The sequence below is a fragment of the Macrotis lagotis genome, chromosome 5 (assembly GCF_037893015.1).
Source record: "Macrotis lagotis isolate mMagLag1 chromosome 5, bilby.v1.9.chrom.fasta, whole genome shotgun sequence".
Lineage (NCBI taxonomy): Eukaryota > Metazoa > Chordata > Mammalia > Peramelemorphia > Peramelidae > Macrotis > Macrotis lagotis.
Genome location: NC_133662.1, coordinates 175,870,530 through 175,888,354, shown reverse-complemented (window position 1 = coordinate 175,888,354; position 17,825 = coordinate 175,870,530). Strand labels below are relative to the sequence as shown.

The 17,825-nt window shown below is 38.3% G+C and overlaps 1 protein-coding gene across 1 annotated transcript in view; it reads right to left on the bottom strand.

Annotated features, from left to right (window-relative positions):
- Positions 1 to 13,095, bottom strand: part of FNDC1 (fibronectin type III domain containing 1) — a 124,014-nt gene extending 110,919 nt beyond the window's left edge. Inside the window, exon 1 of the mRNA XM_074187955.1 lies at positions 13,005 to 13,095. Coding sequence (XP_074044056.1) covers positions 13,005 to 13,095 — 91 coding nt within the window. The remainder of the gene's footprint in view (positions 1 to 13,004) is intronic.
- Positions 13,096 to 17,825: the final 4,730 nt, after the last annotated feature.

The following is a 17,825-nucleotide window of genomic DNA, read 5'->3' as shown; positions in this document are numbered from 1 at the left end:
AATTTTTGCAGGAAAATTTCCAATAAGACAATTCATGACCTGCCAAGTGTATTTCACTTTTGTCTCTACAACATCCACTCATTGCTCCCATTTCTGTTCTCTAGCTTTAATCAGAACAAGCAAACCCATCCTCAGATACTTGAAGGCAACTGTCATGTACCCCTAAGTTCACTTTTCTCCTTCACTTGATCTTTATATTACACAGATTCAAGATCCTCCACTATCATGCTTGCCTTTCTCTGAAAAACCTCAATAATCTCCACCGTATCAACATCAATCCTAAAATGTAATGACCAGAACTAAACATAATACTCCAAATTCAGTATGACCTCAGCAAAAGACAGTGGGCCTATCACCTCCCTCTAGTCATGCAAACTAGGTCTCTCCATGTTACAAAAGATTACATTAGATGGGGATGGGAAGTCACAGATGATTCCTACTAAGTTTATAATCCACTACCAAGGTTCTATGATGATTTGGAAATAATACGGGTAAAGTTACCATAATATTAATAATTCCTCAAGGTACTACTTTTAAACTGGTAAAATAATTAATAAAAATAATTAATATGGTATCCAACCTGCTTTGTTATTAGGACCTGCATAGGCACTGGAAGATTCCTATTTCATGCTTGTAATTTATAAGTCTCAGATGTCTTTTAAAGTCTCTTACAGCTGTTAAACTGCCACCAAATCCCCATTACCGGCCTTTTCATTCCTAATAGTTCCTATATGAAACTATTACTACTACTGCTTAAGTAGTGTTTAATTAATAAAAATGACAGTTCACATTTATATATATATATATATATATATATATATATATCACTTTGAGAGTTGTTTTAAAAAAAGTTCTTCACATATACACTATCACATTTGCTCTAAATTGTGCAACATTAATAAAGTAGAATACAATAATGCCATCAAGATGGACAAATATGAAGAATGCAAAGAAATTTGAATGCACCTTTATGAAATAGTGTAAAGCAAGAAATCAGAATCAATAAAAAGGAATGTACACTAATTATAAGTGTACAAAATGAGAAATAAATGAGATTGATGGACAGACTGTTCTGTCACCTTTCTTTATATCTCCAATGTTTGATAAAATGCCTGGTAAATGGTAGATGTTTAATAAATTGTTGTTCGGTTATTTCCAACTTTTTTGTGATGCCCATCTGAGGTTTTCTTGGCAAAGATACTGGAGGGGTTTTTTTTGCCATTTTCTTTTCCAGTTCATTTTACAGATGAGGAAACTGAAGCTACCAGGGTTAAGTGATTTGCCCAAGTTCATACTGCTAGTAAGTGTCTGAGGTCACATTTGAACTCAGAAAAATAATTCTTCCTAACTGCCTGATGCAGCACTCTACTGTGCCACCTAGCTGACCACTACTTAATAAAGTCTTGTTGACATAATATCTTAGAGGAAAGGACTGATGAACTGTTTTTATAAATATATATAGAGAGAGACTATCAGTATATTTTATACACTGAAATTAATCCCAACATATATCATTCAGCAAATTTCATTAATTTCACTGACATACAACAAAAGTTGCTATAACTTTTTTTTTAAATCTAAAGCAATAGGGTTAAGTGACCTACCCAAGGTGACACAGCTAGGCAATGATTAAGTTTCTCAGACCAGATTTGAACTTAGGTACTCCTGACTCCGGGGCTGGTACTCTATCCACTGAGCCACCTAGCTTCCCCTATTATAACTTTTTTTTTAGGTTTTTGCAAGGCAAACAGCATTAAGTGGCTTGCCCAAGGCCACAAAGCTAGGTAATTATTAAGTGTCTGAGACCGGATTTGAACCCAGGTACTCCTGACTCTGGTGCTTTATCCACTACACCACCTAGCTGCCCCCTGCCCCTATTATAACTTTTTTATCAAAGGTATATCTATTAATATTGTCAATGGGTGTGCCTTTAAAAAATTAACAGATTCCTTCTGGCCTTCCTCTTTTGAATAAAGGAAAAGACAGTAATTCAATCATTAGTATTATTTGCCAATATGTCCTTCCAGTTAGAGTCTGTCTGGCTTTGATTTAAAGGAGTCTTCTATCTCTGTTTGCCATCTTGCTTGGATTTTGGAGCCTTTGGAGCCATCTCGTGCCAAGATGCTTCAGCAAAATGCTAAAGTAGCCTGTGGGTAGGATTTTGCAATAAGTCAAACTAAGCAAGGTAAAAAGAAGAACATCTTTTTAAAAGTCCCTTTCTTTTTCACCCTCAACACATCAGATTCACATCTCTTCACAAACTACAGAAATAAAAGTACTCTTCAAAGTATTCTTCAATACTAAACTGATCCATAATTCTATCCAAATTAACAAATTGCTTCACATGAAAGGGAAACTAGTTTTCTATTTCCTGTAATGGAAAAAGGAGGTCTGCTGTCTTCAGAAAAAGCATTATTGACAAGGCCACAGATAATTAGACAAACTTGAAAAAAATAGGGAAATAATTTTCTTATCTTATCCCAGCATTTCTTCATAGAACCTAGAACTCCAGTATTTTTTTTATTTTTGCAAGGCAATGGAGTTAAGTGACTTGCCCAAGGTCACACAGCTAAGTAATTATTAAGTGTCTAAGACTGGATTTGAACTCAGGTACTCCTGAGTCCAGGGCAGGTGCTCTATTCATTGTGCCACCTAGCTGCCCCAACCCAGTATTTTTATAAATAAGAATTCCAAGAGAAAAGTTTAATATCGGTGAATTCTCTTAGGATGTACACTTTTCCTCCCACAGTAGTTTAGGGTCCCTCTCAACTCAGAGGAAAAACAAATGGATATATAATTTATCTCATTGTATCTGACTATTCCTGGTAGTATCTTTTCTTCTCCTCACCCCAACAAAGTATTTAGTTATATCCTTGGTTCACTGGGTCAATATCTAAAAACGCTTAGCATGTGACAAAAAAAAATCAGAGTTTCACAAAATTTACAATGGAAATGGATTGTAAAGATCATCTAGTCTAACCCCTTCTTTTTTACTGACAAGGACACAGGCACCGGAAAGTAAAAATATATACCTAACATTGTCAGGAAACCACCTACTCCTGTTATTGCCCCCCCCCAATCAAGTGTCATAGATCTCTAATAGACTTCCTTAGCCCCTTCTTCTCTACCCAGGATCTTGCCTGCTCCACTGCCCCTCCAGAAAAAAAAACCCAGAAAATAAAAGAAAAAGAGAAAAGTTTTAGGACTAATTCCCGCCTTGTGATTTACTTGAAAAGACAACCATGTTCTATCCAAGTTCTATCTGACCCTGACTAATACACCTGCCTTCAGTGGGTTCTGTCCATGTATCTCAAGCCCCAGTGTGCCCTGTGTTCAAATTAGTTTAGAAAATATTACTATATTATCTGAGATAAGAAAGCCCCCTGAGATAACTTCCATATGGGAATACAACGACCAGAATCTAGAACCACTTCATACTTCAGGTTATTTCAAAGATACATGTCCCAACCTCTCAACTAGCTCAAAAGCTCCTCAAGGATAGCAACCAAGTCATTATTCTCCTCCTGACCCTGATCCTGGCTTTTGGACTTCAAAATCATGGCCCGGTGCCTATACCCTCCCCCCCAAAAAAAACACTTTGCAACTCCTTGTTGTGTGCTGACTCCCCCCATTAGAATGTAAGCTCCTCGAGGGCAAAAACTATTTTGCTTTTTTTGCCTCTGATTATATCCCAGCACTGAGCCTGCAAATAGCAAGTACTTAATAAATGCTAGTTTCTTTCCTCTCCTTTTTTTCTTTCCTTTATTCTTTCCTTTTCTTCCTTCCCTTTACTGCTTCCTTCCTTTCTTTCCTACCTTCCTTTTTTCTTCTTTCCTTTCCTTCATTTTTTTCCTTTCTTTTTTCTCCTTCATTTCCTTCCTTCTTTCTTTCTCCCTATATACTATCAAAATAAGGTATAATTACCCTTTTAGAGTTCTGCAAATATGCCATCTCTTGGCACATGATGCCAAGCAAGATAACCAAAATGACAAATAGTAATTTGGAGGCCAACAGACATATCAAGGTTTCTGAACAAAAGGCTTACTTTTATTATCGGTTCCCTTCCTGATAATGTATTTTGTTGGCCTCTGGGGACAGTTTCTTCAGAGAGCAATGCACAACACCTGAATTCTTACTAATAACCCCGAGTCTAGGTCCTTATTTAAAGTTTATATTATTCTTTGTCTTCTGCTATTCTACTTGCCCTCACTGAAGCACAACTACCACTTTTCTGCCACATCTTTCTGCCATTTAACTTGGCTAATTTTCCCTTTGCATAAAGGGTTTAATGTTCTGGAAGGAGAATTGATATTCTGCTGAGTATTCCTGCTTACAGTTCATTTATGCGAATTCATACCTGTTCCAGCACAGATCCCTGTGACCTTCAAGCTAATGAATCTTGCAAATGTGATCCAAATGAATTTTTAGTAAAAGATATGATCACTGAATGTGGTGCCAAAGGTGTCCAATAGAGTATGGTTTATAACAAACAAGAGGCCAGTGGCTTAAGGAAATTAGAGGTAAAGCTTATGGAACTATAGGGTAAGGAAGAGAGAAGTCTTGTCATGAGCAGGAAATTAACCTCAAAGCAGGGATTCTTAACCTTTTTTTTTAATATCCTGGCCCCTTTTGGCCCAAGGGAAGCCCTTTTCAGAATGATGTTTTTAAATGAACAAAATAAAGTACTTCAACTTACAAAGGAAACAAATTATACTGAAATCAAATTTTCAAAATATTTTTTAAAGCAAGGTCAAGAATCCTTGGTTAAGAATCCCTGCAATAGGAAGTAGTGCTCTGATTGAATGCTGAATGAAACTGGGGATTATAAGAAGCAGAGGAGGGAATGAATGCCAGGCAAGGGGAGATACTAGGCACAGGTTCAGAGATAGAAAGTGGAATGAAGCATCCGAAGAACATCTAGCGATTGGAATGGAGAACAAAGGGGAGTAATAGAAAATTATTATAATTTGTGAAGTTATTAAATAGTATCCTATCTAATTATTACATGACCCAAATAGCCAAATAATGAACCGATGCTCAGCATGGCATAGTGGGAATAACTCTAGGTCTAGAATCTGAAAAACACTATTCTCCCCCTCAAAGTTCTTCAAAGAAGATATTTTTATCATTTAGTTCTTGGCATATTCATTCATCATTGCTCATGTGTAGACTTTTGTCCCTCCTTTTCCCATCTTTTGACTTCCCGAGCTTCCTTCAAGTACCAGCTAAAATCCCACTTTCTATAGGAAACCTTTCTTAATCCCTCAGTTCTAGAGTTTTCCCTCTGTTGATTATATTCTGTTTATCCTTTGTATATTGGACACTTGGGTGGCATATAGAACCCTGGGTTTGGAATCAGGAAGATTCAGCTTCATGAGATCAAATCTGATCCCTAGCTCTTTGACCCCGGGGCAAGTCACTTTACCTTGCTTGCCTTAGTTCCTCACCTATAAGATGAGCTAGAGAAGGAAATGAAGGAAATGACAAACCATTCCAGTATCTCTGCCAAGAAAATCCCAAATGGGGTTATGGAGAACTAGAAAAAATTGAAAAATAATATTGAAATTAACAGCAATTCTCTTTGTATGTATGCACGGTGGGGAGGTGGCTATATGTGTATTTAAAATTTATCTATACAACATTGTTCACATGCTGTCTCCTCCATTAGAATGTGAGTTCCTTGAGGGAAGTCTTTCTATCCTCAGAACTTAAGATATAATAAGTATTAATACTTATTGACTGTCTGGATTTGTTTTGGAAGACATCTATCCTATGTCTGATATGAATGACATTTGAAAGATCATTTACCTACCTTTCCATGGTGGTATACACTTTATATTTTGATTTTTTTTTTTGCAAGGCAAATGGGGTTAAGTGGCTTGCTCAAGGCCACACAGCTAGGTAATTATTAAGTGTCTGAGACCGGATTTGAACCCAGGTACTCCTGACTCCAAGGCCGGTGCTTTATCCACTATGCCACCTAGCCACCCCATTTTGATCTATTTTTAAACAAAGATTTTTAAACTCTTTTGTATTACTACAGAATTGTAAGTTCGAGTAAAGACTCAGAAACCAGATCCACTGGCATAGTGTCAGTTTTCTTGGTTAAGTCTTAGTTATTTTTCCTCTTCTTTTTTCTTTTCTTTCTTACTTATTTTGTACTGTTGAGCACTAACTGCTTAGTCTCACTGTCTATACTTAGAACCAAAGAGATTTCAAATCTCTTCTGCATATGGTAGGGAGGAAAATGGGGTAGAGGCCTTCAAACTACTTTGTTACTTACTAAAGAGTAACCAAATTGGCTAATTAAGAGAACTTTTCCTTCTTGACTTGACTGTGATGAAATTTCCTGCTAATAATGAAAAAGGGAAAAGGGGGAATGCTGAAGGAGCAAGAGCACACTAGTTTAGTTCTAGGTAAATGAAAGTTGACACTAATCTTATTTTTCATTGTTATGTAATAATCACCAGACTTCCAGAATCCTCCACACTAGAAAGCAGAAATCATAGAAAACAATTCTTGACCCTGAAACAAATTAAAGTCTCAACAGGAATATACAATAATCCGCACACACACCCCAGCAGCAAGCCACAGTTACTGCCGCTGCTACCTCTTGTTGAGATGATATATGGGATTGTGAATTGCTATGCCACTGGAATGCCATGAGCGCCCTCTGATGGATTTAGGAACTGCAATTTTTCTTGAGTTTCTTGGAGGGAAAGGAGGGAGAAAAGGGACCCTCCCATCTCTCACAGAATGAGCATTTCTTGAGAAAAGGAAAATTCTAAGAACAATTCTTGAAAACTCTTGTGTGTGAATAAGGTTTTGAGGTTTGGGGGTTTTTTTGGGGGGGGCTCCCATTTTCCATAGGGCATGACATAAATTACTTCAGATCCATGATAACTAACACTGAAATAAAAAAAACTTCTAGAAAGAAGGGAAGGAAAATGCTGAATAAGAAAAATTATGATTGGCCAGATGGCGGTAGTGTAGTGGTGGCTAACATTTATATAGGGTTTAAGGGTCACAAAGCACTGTTTATATAGTATAACATTTTATTTTCACAACAATCCTGTGAGTTAGGTACTATGCCTACCTCAATAATCTGTTCAATAAGTTCTTAAAGAACACAGACCAAGTGTTTGTTGTAGAGCAGGTGTTTTATAAATGCTTAACTTCAAGGAAGTAGCAGAATGCCCAATGAATTAGTTATGGGATCATGGATTCAGAGAAAAACACTATTGCCTAAGAAAATGGAGAAAATTAAGAAAAGTAAATGGTTAATTGTGGGAATTGAGTGAACAACACTGCCTCCAACTTGTGTCTCAATTCTGGAGCTAGCTCATTTTCCTTTCTTTTCAATTATGGGTCTAGTCCAAATTCTGTCCTCTAAGAAAGTTCCATACAACTGTGTGAATTAAAAAATAAGCTTATTGGATTGTTTGAACCTAACCCTGTTGGGAAGTTGACATACCTCTAACTACTGCTTAGAGACCTTTACCTAATGACAAAGGTTATGCTGACTAAAAAGTCAGTTAGATCCAAAGATTGATGCACAATTATACATTTTAAGCAACCCCCTTCTTATCTAAAAACTGGCCCCATACTGATCAATCAATTATTGTTTCCATGTTCTTTTAATTGTTTACAGACAGTTGGAAGAAGAGGGACACCTCTTCTGAATTCAGGGAAATACCTCTCAATGTGGAAAGTCTCTAATCTTTCATCCAATTAGAAATCAGATTACCCAATTTTGTATTGTTTCCTTTTAATTAATTGACCTTATTTGATTGTTTTTTTGTTTGTTTGTTTTTAGGTTTTTGCAAGGCAAATGGGGTTAAGTGGCTTGCCTAAGGCCACACAACTAGGTAATTATCAAATAATTATCAAATCTGAGACCAGATTTGAACCCAGGTACTCCTGACTCCAGGGCCGGTACTTTATCCACTGTGCCACCTAGCCGCCCCTGATTAATTGTTTTTTAATGTATAAAAGTCTATTTCCCTCAGTTTTGGGGGTCTAGACCTAAGCTGAGAGCAGTTTGGTCTCCATTTTTGGGCAATTGCCAAGCATTGTTTAATAAATAGATATGCTCAGATGATGAAACCTTTGTACCCTCAGTCATTTCATTTTTTACTCACCACACTGAATAACCCCATCATTTTTCAATTGTAGAAAACAGTCCAGAGGGGTTCAGTGTCCTGTCCAAGTAAGTAGCAGACAGGGTTAAATGATTTGCCCGTTAAGTGTCAAAGATCAAATTTGAATTCAGCTCCTTCTGATTCCTGGGCTTGAACTCTGTGGATGGAGCACTAGACTCGGAGTCAGGAAGACTCATCTTTCTGAATTCAAATCCAGCCTCAGACACTAGTTGTGTGACACTGAGCAAGTCTCTTAACCCTGTTTGTCTCAGTTTCCTCAGCTGTAAAATGAGTTGGAGAAAGAAATGACAAGCCTACTCCAATATTTTTTGCTAAGAGAACTCCAAATGTGGTACATGACTGAAATGACCTTCATTTCAGTCATGTACCACATTTGGAGTTCTCTTAGCAATAACAAAGCTTCAGTTACCATTTCATGGAATACCACCTGAGAAATCCTGAAATCATGAGAAAATGAAGAGAAAATCAGACCTGTTTTCCCTATCAAATAATGTTGAAAGTTTTTTGTTGTTTTTAGTCTTCAGATCTTAGCAGTCAGGAAATATATCTTTTAAAATATCATCATGTATACAATTGTCATTTGATATCATAATATGTACACTGAAATGATTGAGATAGAGATTGGAACTAAATACAGAATAACTGATTATTTGACAAGTAATAAGCACTTAAATGATTGTTGATTGAATGATTGCTGTGGGAAAGGTACTCAGTGACAACTTCCAGAAAAGGGGACTTTATGTGATGCAACTTATCTGAGGAATTATATTGAGAATCATGAATAAATGAGAACAGTCTTAATCATATGAAAAATACAACCATAAAAATCATATTGGAGCAACTAGGTGGTGCAGTGGATAGAGCATAGAGTGGATAGAAGGACCTGAGTTCAAATCCAGCCTCAGAAACTTAATGGTGATCTTGGGCAAGTCACTTAAGCCCATTGCCTTGCAAAAAAAATCAAATTAATGAAGAAATTTTGATATCATTAGATTGTATAATGTAGATGAGAACCTAGCATAGTGACAAGCATACTGGCTTTGAGTCAGAAGATCTGAGTTTGAATACTGCTACTTACAACTTGTATAATCTTGTACAAATCATTTCTCCATAGGCCTCAGTTTTCTCATCTGTACAATGCAAGTAGGACTAAATGACCTCTTTTGTTGCTTTCAGCCCTAGATCTCATGATTTCATTAATCTCTCCACATTAAAGACTTATCTCTTCCATTTTCTTTCATAAGAAACCTCTTTGAAGGTTCTATGGTAAGAAGGAAAGTTCATGAGAGACAACCTTTGTAACAACTCTTTCTAGTTTCCACTATTGCTCTTAGAGAGCTGATTCAACCAAACAGCCTTGCCTATGAAAAACTCCAAATTAGTCAGTTTGTCTTGGATACTTTCCTATCTTGGTTCTGCTACTCCCTGCCCCCCAAGTGCCAGGATTCCAATCTATTCTACAAGAGCCTTGTTTCTTTATGGTATCTTTGTTAAGCATCTGTCAGAGTCCTCAACTAGACCAGTGCCACCCCTTACTCCTTAATTATTTCTCTCTCTCTCTCTCTCCCCTTATTCCATTTCAGGACTCCTATTTCCCCAGGGCTGCAATCCCAACTAATAAAGCCAGACAAAAGGAAATTCGGAAGACAAATTAGAATAAGGAATTAGTGACTGATAGCATCATAAAATTTTCCACCCTTCAAATATCATCCACTTTTTTTGTTTCTTTTTTGAACATATAACCTATTCTTCAATGAGAGTTGATTAAGGATACCAAGAGATTAAGTGACTTGGAGAGACAATTTGTATTAGAGGCAGAACTGGAACCCAGATCTTCCTGATTCCAAGGGTGAATACCCTCTAAATTCCTGCCTCTTGGTATTGGGGTATCCTCTTGAACTAGGGGTGGGCTAAATACAAAGAAAATCCAAAGAAATTAATTTCTTGGTGGAGTTATAGACAATGTATGACTAAAGAGTTCCAAATATATTTTGAATAAAAAAAAGTGCCTTCCTTATACCCTTCAAATTTTAACCAAAAGGCAACCATCTGCCACACTAATAGATACAAGGACTGCCTTTCTAGGTCAGAATAAGACACAAAAATAACAGGGATCCAGCAAGGTAAACAACATTTCAGTCGTTTTACTTGTGTCCAACTCTTCATGATTCCATTCGGACTTTCTTGGCTAAGACTGGAGTGGTTTGCCCATTCCTTCTCCAACTCATATGACAGATGAGGAAACTGAGGGAAAAAGGGTTAAGTGATTTGCCCAGGGACATATAGTTGATATCTAATGCTAAGTTTGAACACATCTTACTGAATTTAGGCTCCAGTGTTCTACCCATTGCACCACCTAGCTGCCAAATAACAAAATACCACTTCTTTCTCATCTCTCTAATGGTACCACCCACTCTATACCCTCCCCCCCAAGAAAAGATCAGATTTTCTGTTTATAAGGACCATGGGGTGGGGGTGGGGGGGATCTATCATCTGAATTTATGGTTCAGTGAAAATTGCAATGGTTCCGAGGGCAGATGCACTTGGGTTTAAAGCCAGATTTTGCTCACTACCTAGATGACTTTCAACTAACCACTTTTCTCTGCATCTGTTTGAAATTTTGATTTTGGATTAGATAGTTCCAGTGGTCTTTTCAACACTAAATCTTTGATACTGCTCACCTTTAAAAAGTTTACTCTTCATTTAGTAAAAACATTTTTAAGTGATCTCTATAACAAAGAAGATAAAGTTACTAGAAAGTAAGAGCTTTAAAAATCTTTGCTCAAGACTTTAGTAATTTGCAAACTTCAGTTTACCCCAAAAATCATTTTTGAAATTGTGATCATCCATCACCATCAAATCACAGCTCAAGTTACATCATCAATCCTCAAACTGAGCTGGGCATAGATAGAACAGATTCAAACCTCAGAATGGTAGATTGTTATTTTTTAATTCTTTTTATGACATGGCTTATACAACTTGACTATCTACACTAATCAAATTAAATAACCATTTGTCAAATCCCCACTGCACTTTATGATGTATCTATGAAGCATCTAAGTCCTATGAAGAATGATATTCTAACATTTTAATACTGGAGTACAGACAGGAAACTATTCCACAATAGCAAATGAAATAAATTACTCATCCTGTCATTTCTTCCATAGTTATGTGGCATGCTCTATAGGTTTCTGTGAACTTCTTTATTTTTTGTTTTATGGCAATATTTAATTTAAGCCCTGATTGTCAGTCACCCCTAAAGTATGTTTGTCCTACTTTGTCTGCTTCTGGGCTGGAGATCATTTAACTATAAACCCCATGTCAACACGGAGAAAAGGAATGCCAGAAAATATTCCAACTCTAGCATTCCACAGTTTTGCTATGATTTATGAAAAGCAAAGCAAAAGGAAAAGGAGGGGGGGAATGATGGAAGTCAGTGGATTACTAAGAACAAACCCTGGATTTGGAATTCCCAGATTCCTTATCATAATTATGATTTCTAAATTCCCATCCTGGGGTCTGATCCAGGTGTTGTAAGGTATAATAGTCACAAAGGCTTTTTTATTTTAGCAAAAATTTCAATTACAAATTGACACACTTTCATTAAATTCACACTTTTATGGTTAAATATATTAGGTCTATCAATATATACAAATGTGGTACCCATCTATAAGTAATTTGAATAGGAATGGTAAATTTGTACAATTTCCAAATATTTTTTAATACAGTACATGATCTCTTCTTTTAAAAGATACATTCCATAAATCTTCGAAGGATGTGCCTGACTGTTTATTTAAGACTTATGTAGCATTTGAATGAGATGAATGACCTTTCAATTCTAATGATCTATAAGATTACAGGGCAAAGAACCCCACCCATTCCCATTCCCTGAAGGGGTGTCCCCCTTTATTCTAGCACTTTGGAATTTTAATTACAATAAAAAAGAAAAGGATTCATACTACATACCATCAAGCAAGAACCCCTAATCAAAATGGACTTTCTTCTCCTGACTGGGAGTGACTCCTATCAACAAATATTTCAGCTTTCTGGACTCCTACAAACTGATGACATAAATAAAACCCACACATTTCTTAAAAGTGAAAAGGCCCGCAAGAGAGGAGGTGGGAACAGAAGCCACCAAATGCTTCAGAATGAAGGAAACAAACCACGACAGGCATGACTTCTAGCCTCTGAGAAGCGGTTTTCCCCCCAGAAGCTTACAGAAGCATTGACATTTTTTAAGTGCCTTTCCAACATTTCAGCACCCACAGCATCCATTTCTGTGTAAAACCTCTGCTTTCACAACAAAACCCTCAGGAGAGCTGAAGCTTCTCCTTTGTGCCCCATCCCTCGTTCCTCCCACCCACCCCGACATCAGCTCCCCAAAAGGAATGAGGTTTTGGAGGGGGGGTACCCCACCAGAGATTTGGGTATTGATTAGAAACTTCGCACGCGCAAGAAGCCAGACTCGGACATCCTTCTCAAACTCAGACTCGGGGTGGTCCTGCGGGAGCCCCTTAGCTTGATCCTTCCCCCTGTCTTCCCGCAGTTGTCTGCCATCCCTCGCGGACAGGTGAAGCGGAGAAGGAGGAAAGTTACACTTTGAGAAGGGCCCCCCGAGTCCTCCGGGGTCCGCGCAGAGCGCGCCCCTTCCCCGGCTGCAGTGAATGAGAGTGGACAGGTTAGTGGCGCGCGGCAGGGCGCAGCGGGGCCAGGAGCGGCCGGGCCGCGGGAGATGGAGAGGAGGAGGAGGAGGAGGAGAGGAGGAGGAGGAGGAGAGGAGGAGGAGGAGGAGGAGGAGAGGAGGAGGAGGACCTGCTCCCCGGGGACCGGGCACTGTACCTGGCGCCTTCGCCGAGGCCAAGTAGACGAGCGCGGCCAGGACGAGCAGCGGGAGCCCCGGGAGCCGGGCTGCGCGCCCCGGGAGAGCCATGGAGCCCAGGGGCGCCTGGTGACAGCCCGGGCCGGCGGCTCGCTGCCTCTGCGGGAGCCCGGACGGAGCCCGGACCGGGAGGACTGCGTGAGGGCGGACGCGCTCCGGGGCCCCGGCGGTCCCCACCAGCCGCACCCGCACAGCACCAGTGACCAGCGCCCTCACAGCCCGGCCCCGCGCTTCATCTCTGAGCAGCCTTTTGCCCCGGCTGAGGCTCTTTCTAGGTGTCCCTCTGCCTCCCCCTGCCGGGGCGCGCGGACGGGATGGGGTGCCCAGAAAGGCGGGGCACGGGAGACACCGAGTGGGTGAGGGTAACGGAGCGCGGCGGCTTGCAAAAGGGTTGATGTGTCAAGAGAACAAGCCAAGGAAATTCCTTCCCTCCTCTAACCCCTCTTGTTCTTTGGCTCTACAAACGCCTTTTAACTTCCAAACCAAAGAATCCGCTTGGTCCTCTTTAATAAATACCTCCGGATAATACAGAAATGAACCTTATCCAGAATGCTTCACATCCCTTTCCAGATTCCTCTCGTTTTGTGGCTTGCCCCATCTATTCTACTCATAACTAGATCAATCATTGGGTTTTTTTTTTTATTATACCCGACCATCTTTTCTGGATATCACATGCTGATTGTAAAAGGCCCTGCCTCAGGAATAGACTTATTTGACCTTAGTTCCTCCAGCTGCTCTCATTTTTATAGAATACGGGTACTCTGTATCAATAGTGCGCCCTCAATTCCATCCATCCATGTTAAGCAACTACCAATACAAAGAAAGCACCGTGTCAGACGCTGGAAATAGAAATTTTACAGAATCCCTGCCCTCAAGGAACTTACAATATATATAAAAAAAGATAGAGAAGAAACACAAATAAAAGTGATACAAGATAGCATGAACTAGAAATAAAAGATAGATCGTAACAAAGGGCACTAGGAACTTTGAAAAGGCAGAGAAATTACCTTCTAATGGGTTGGTCAGGATGGGCACGCTGACTCCTTGAATGGGCAGATATGAGTAGGAAGTGCATTACAGAATCGTCTCAAAATCCTGACTAAACTATAGGGAAGGAAAAAAGCACTTGAGATAATATATGTCCCTCTTCCAAAAGTTTTTTTAAGGTATTTATAATTGCAAGTCGTTTGCTTTCTCTAATAATAACTAACATATATAGCACTAAAAGATTTACAAAACACACTACATATATTAGCTCATTTAGTCCTCACAACAACTCTGGCTGGTAGATATTATTACTATCCCTAATTTACAATTGAGTAAACTGAGACAGGCAGAGGTTAAGTGTCTTGCCCCAGGGTTACACAGTTGTTAAATGTCTGAGGAAGGATTACAATTCCCTTCTTCCTGATTTCCAAGTCCCATGCTCTATCCACTGTGCCATTTAACTGCTTCTAAGCCTCAGTTTCTTCATTTGTATAACAGGGATGATAATATGCCACTTCCTTTACCTAGTCTTGGTGAGGATCAAGTAAGATAACATGAATATGGCATTATTAAAGAGTGTAACTTATATAAATTTCTTTTATTATCAAATATTCAACCAGGCTTCTCGGAGTCTTAGCAAACCTAAAAATCTAGAGATTAAGTCACAAAAAGGTTAATAAACCACACAATTTCATGTAGAAACATGACCAGATTAGAATATAGTTTAAATACCTCTCCTTTCAGGAACTCTTCTCTAGTAACCTTGGACAAATAACAGCCCCTCAGGAGAGGATTTGACTAATTGGTCACCTGGTTCCAAATCTAAGTCCACCTGAGTCCATAATCCTACACTAGCTTTCCTTGATCTTCCTCTCTTATGAATTGCCTTGATGCCAGAATGCCTATTGGTTCTATAGAGCCATAGGTTCTATAGGTATCTCAAACTCAACGTATCTGAAACAGAACTAATCCTAGCATCAGAAAGACCTGAGATAAAATTCTGTCTTGATACTGGGCATGACCCTGGAAATGACACTTAACCTGTACCTTCCTCATCTATAAAATGGTGATAAAAAGCATTTATCTCTCAGGGTTATGGTGAGGATAAAATGAGGAATCTGTGAAGGGTTTTGAAACCCTGAAAGTGCTGTATCAGTGCTAACTCTTACTTCCCCAAGTTCCCACCTCAAATTGGTTCATAATTCCTGTTCCCTACCCCCAGTTGCTAATTGTACCATTTCTCCTCTCTATCTCTTTCCCTCTACTCATCTGGTCACTAGTTCCATCCCTCATTCCCACTCAGCTGGACTATTTAATAAGCTTTCTAATTACCTGCCTCAACTCTCTTCCTTCACCTATCTATCTTCTTCTAAAGTAGTTTTCCTCATGGAAATGTCTGGCCAAGTGGTAAGATACAGACTGTCCTAAAAGAATTTAAAAAGGGGAAAGGTCAATAAGATCTAACTCCAATAGCTTCCTATTACTTGTAAAATTGAACACAACTATCTCAATTTAACATTTAAAATCCTTCACAATTTGGTTCCAAACCGCTTTGTAACTTTTATTTACTCCTATTCTTATATGTTATTGTTTAGCCAAATGGCTTTTCTTGCTATTGCTCACATATGACTTTCCATCTTCGGTCTCCAGTTGCTTATTCTTTGAATGATTCTTTCTTCACCTTCACTTTAAATTCCTTCAAAGTTCAACACAAAGACCACTTTATCCTGATCCCTCCAGCCTCTAGTACCCCCCACAAAATGGCCCTGTTTATTTTATATATATATATATATATATATATATATATATATATATATGTATGTATATATATATTTGTGTACATGTCATCTTTCCCAATTGAATATAAACAACTCAAAAGCAGGCAGTTAATTATCAATCTTCTGTTGAAAAACATCTCTGAATTTTGCTAAGCTGGGCCTGTACTCCAAGTCTTTCTAGTTTAGTAGAGCTTGTGTACCATTGGCATAGACTCTGAGCAATAAAGATCACCTCCATAGCATGATAAAGTCAGAGGAGGACATAAATAGCAAAGAGAATCTTTTTTTTTTTTTGTTCAGCTTCACATGTATTCCTTGTGATCTCTGTTTTGTGCTTCTTTTGTATGACTCTTCCCACAAATTAGTATACCGCAAATGCTCAATACTCAAATAAATATGGAAAGATTGGTCCAAACTAGAGTGAACTAATATGTAAGTATCTATTGGGCAACTTCTAGTATCATATTAGGATCTAACTTTGTGATTGACAAACTTCTGCAACTTTTGGGAAATTTAAATTCCTTGATCCATTTTTTCAATTTTATTTTAACATTTATAAAATCTGTTTTTATGTGTCTTTCTTACAGTGAAGCATGCCCTTTTCAACAGTGGTGCATACAAGGGTACTATTTCAGCGTCATGCTGTACAAATCTGAGTTCAGATCTAAGTCAGAATTGCCCTGGATTCTGTTGAGATTGTCCTTGATTTGATAAGTTCAAAGAACTCACTTAAGTGTTCTGATTCTGATCCCATTCCCTCTAATAGCATGCCTGTGTCTAGAGAAGACTGCCTAAAAAGATGCTTCTAAATCATTACTAATTTTAGTTTTCAAAAAGAGAAAAGGAATCACTTTATGTTCATTTCTTACTGTGGTTTCTAACTCCTTCTAGGAATTTTAAAGTGCACAAAAAAAAGGTTTCTTTATTCCAGCCCATTTGACACTCACATCTTCTTCATTATTATTCTGATGATGTGTACCCTTTGATCATATCATCTCTTCATAAACTCCTGGGCTTCACAGCTTGGTTATTGAATGAATGTATATGTTCAAATCATCCTCTAGGACATTACAAGTTATCAACCCCTCTAATGTTCTTTACTGCCTCTAAATACATTAGATTGCACAGTATTTGGATGGTTTAAGATATAAGAATGAAAAAATAAGAGAGATTTGAACACCAAATAGAATTTTATATTTGCCCTTGGAGTTTATGGATTTATGGAGGTACCATGGCTAAACCTGGGTTTCTGGGAAGATCACTTTGACAGCTGAATGGAAGATGGACTAGAATGGGGAGACTTGTGGCAAGCTGATTAACCAATAGGTTATTGTAATTGTCCAGGTGTGAAATGATGAGGACCTATACCAGTGTGGTGGCAGTTTCAGAGGAAAGAAGGGGGTATATGTGAGACTTATTACAAAAGTTAAATCAATAGGACTTGGTAACAGATTGAATTGGGAGGATGACAGTGTGAAAGAGAATGAGGTGTTGAGGATGATACCTAAGTAGCAAGACTGAAGATGGTAGTATCTTTGACAGTAATAGAGAAGTTAAGAAGGGAGGTTTTGGGAAGAAATTAGTTCTTCTTTAGAGACATTGAGTCTAAGATGTCTTTAGAACATCCAGTCCCAAATGTCCAATAGACAGCTGGAAAGGTGGAAATGGAAGTTAGTACTGGTTAGACACTTCCTATGATGTTCAGTAGAGGTATGGAGTCATTCTTGTAATAGAGAGGTGAAATATGTGTGAAGTGCTCATTCTCCCATCTTCATCCAAGCTAGCTCTGCCTCCAAATATCATTCTCATGTTAAGTTTTAGAGGATTCCAAATAAGTCTCTTCCTATTGGTCTAAAGAAGATCACTTTTAATTTCTGGTTTATTTTCCAGATAAAAATAATAAACGCACAATGAAACAATGTGCCTATTAAAACCCATCTAAGAACTTGTGAGCTAAAAACAATCAGAATGCTAAATTAAACCAGGCTATAAAACTTAGGCAAATTCTGATAAATT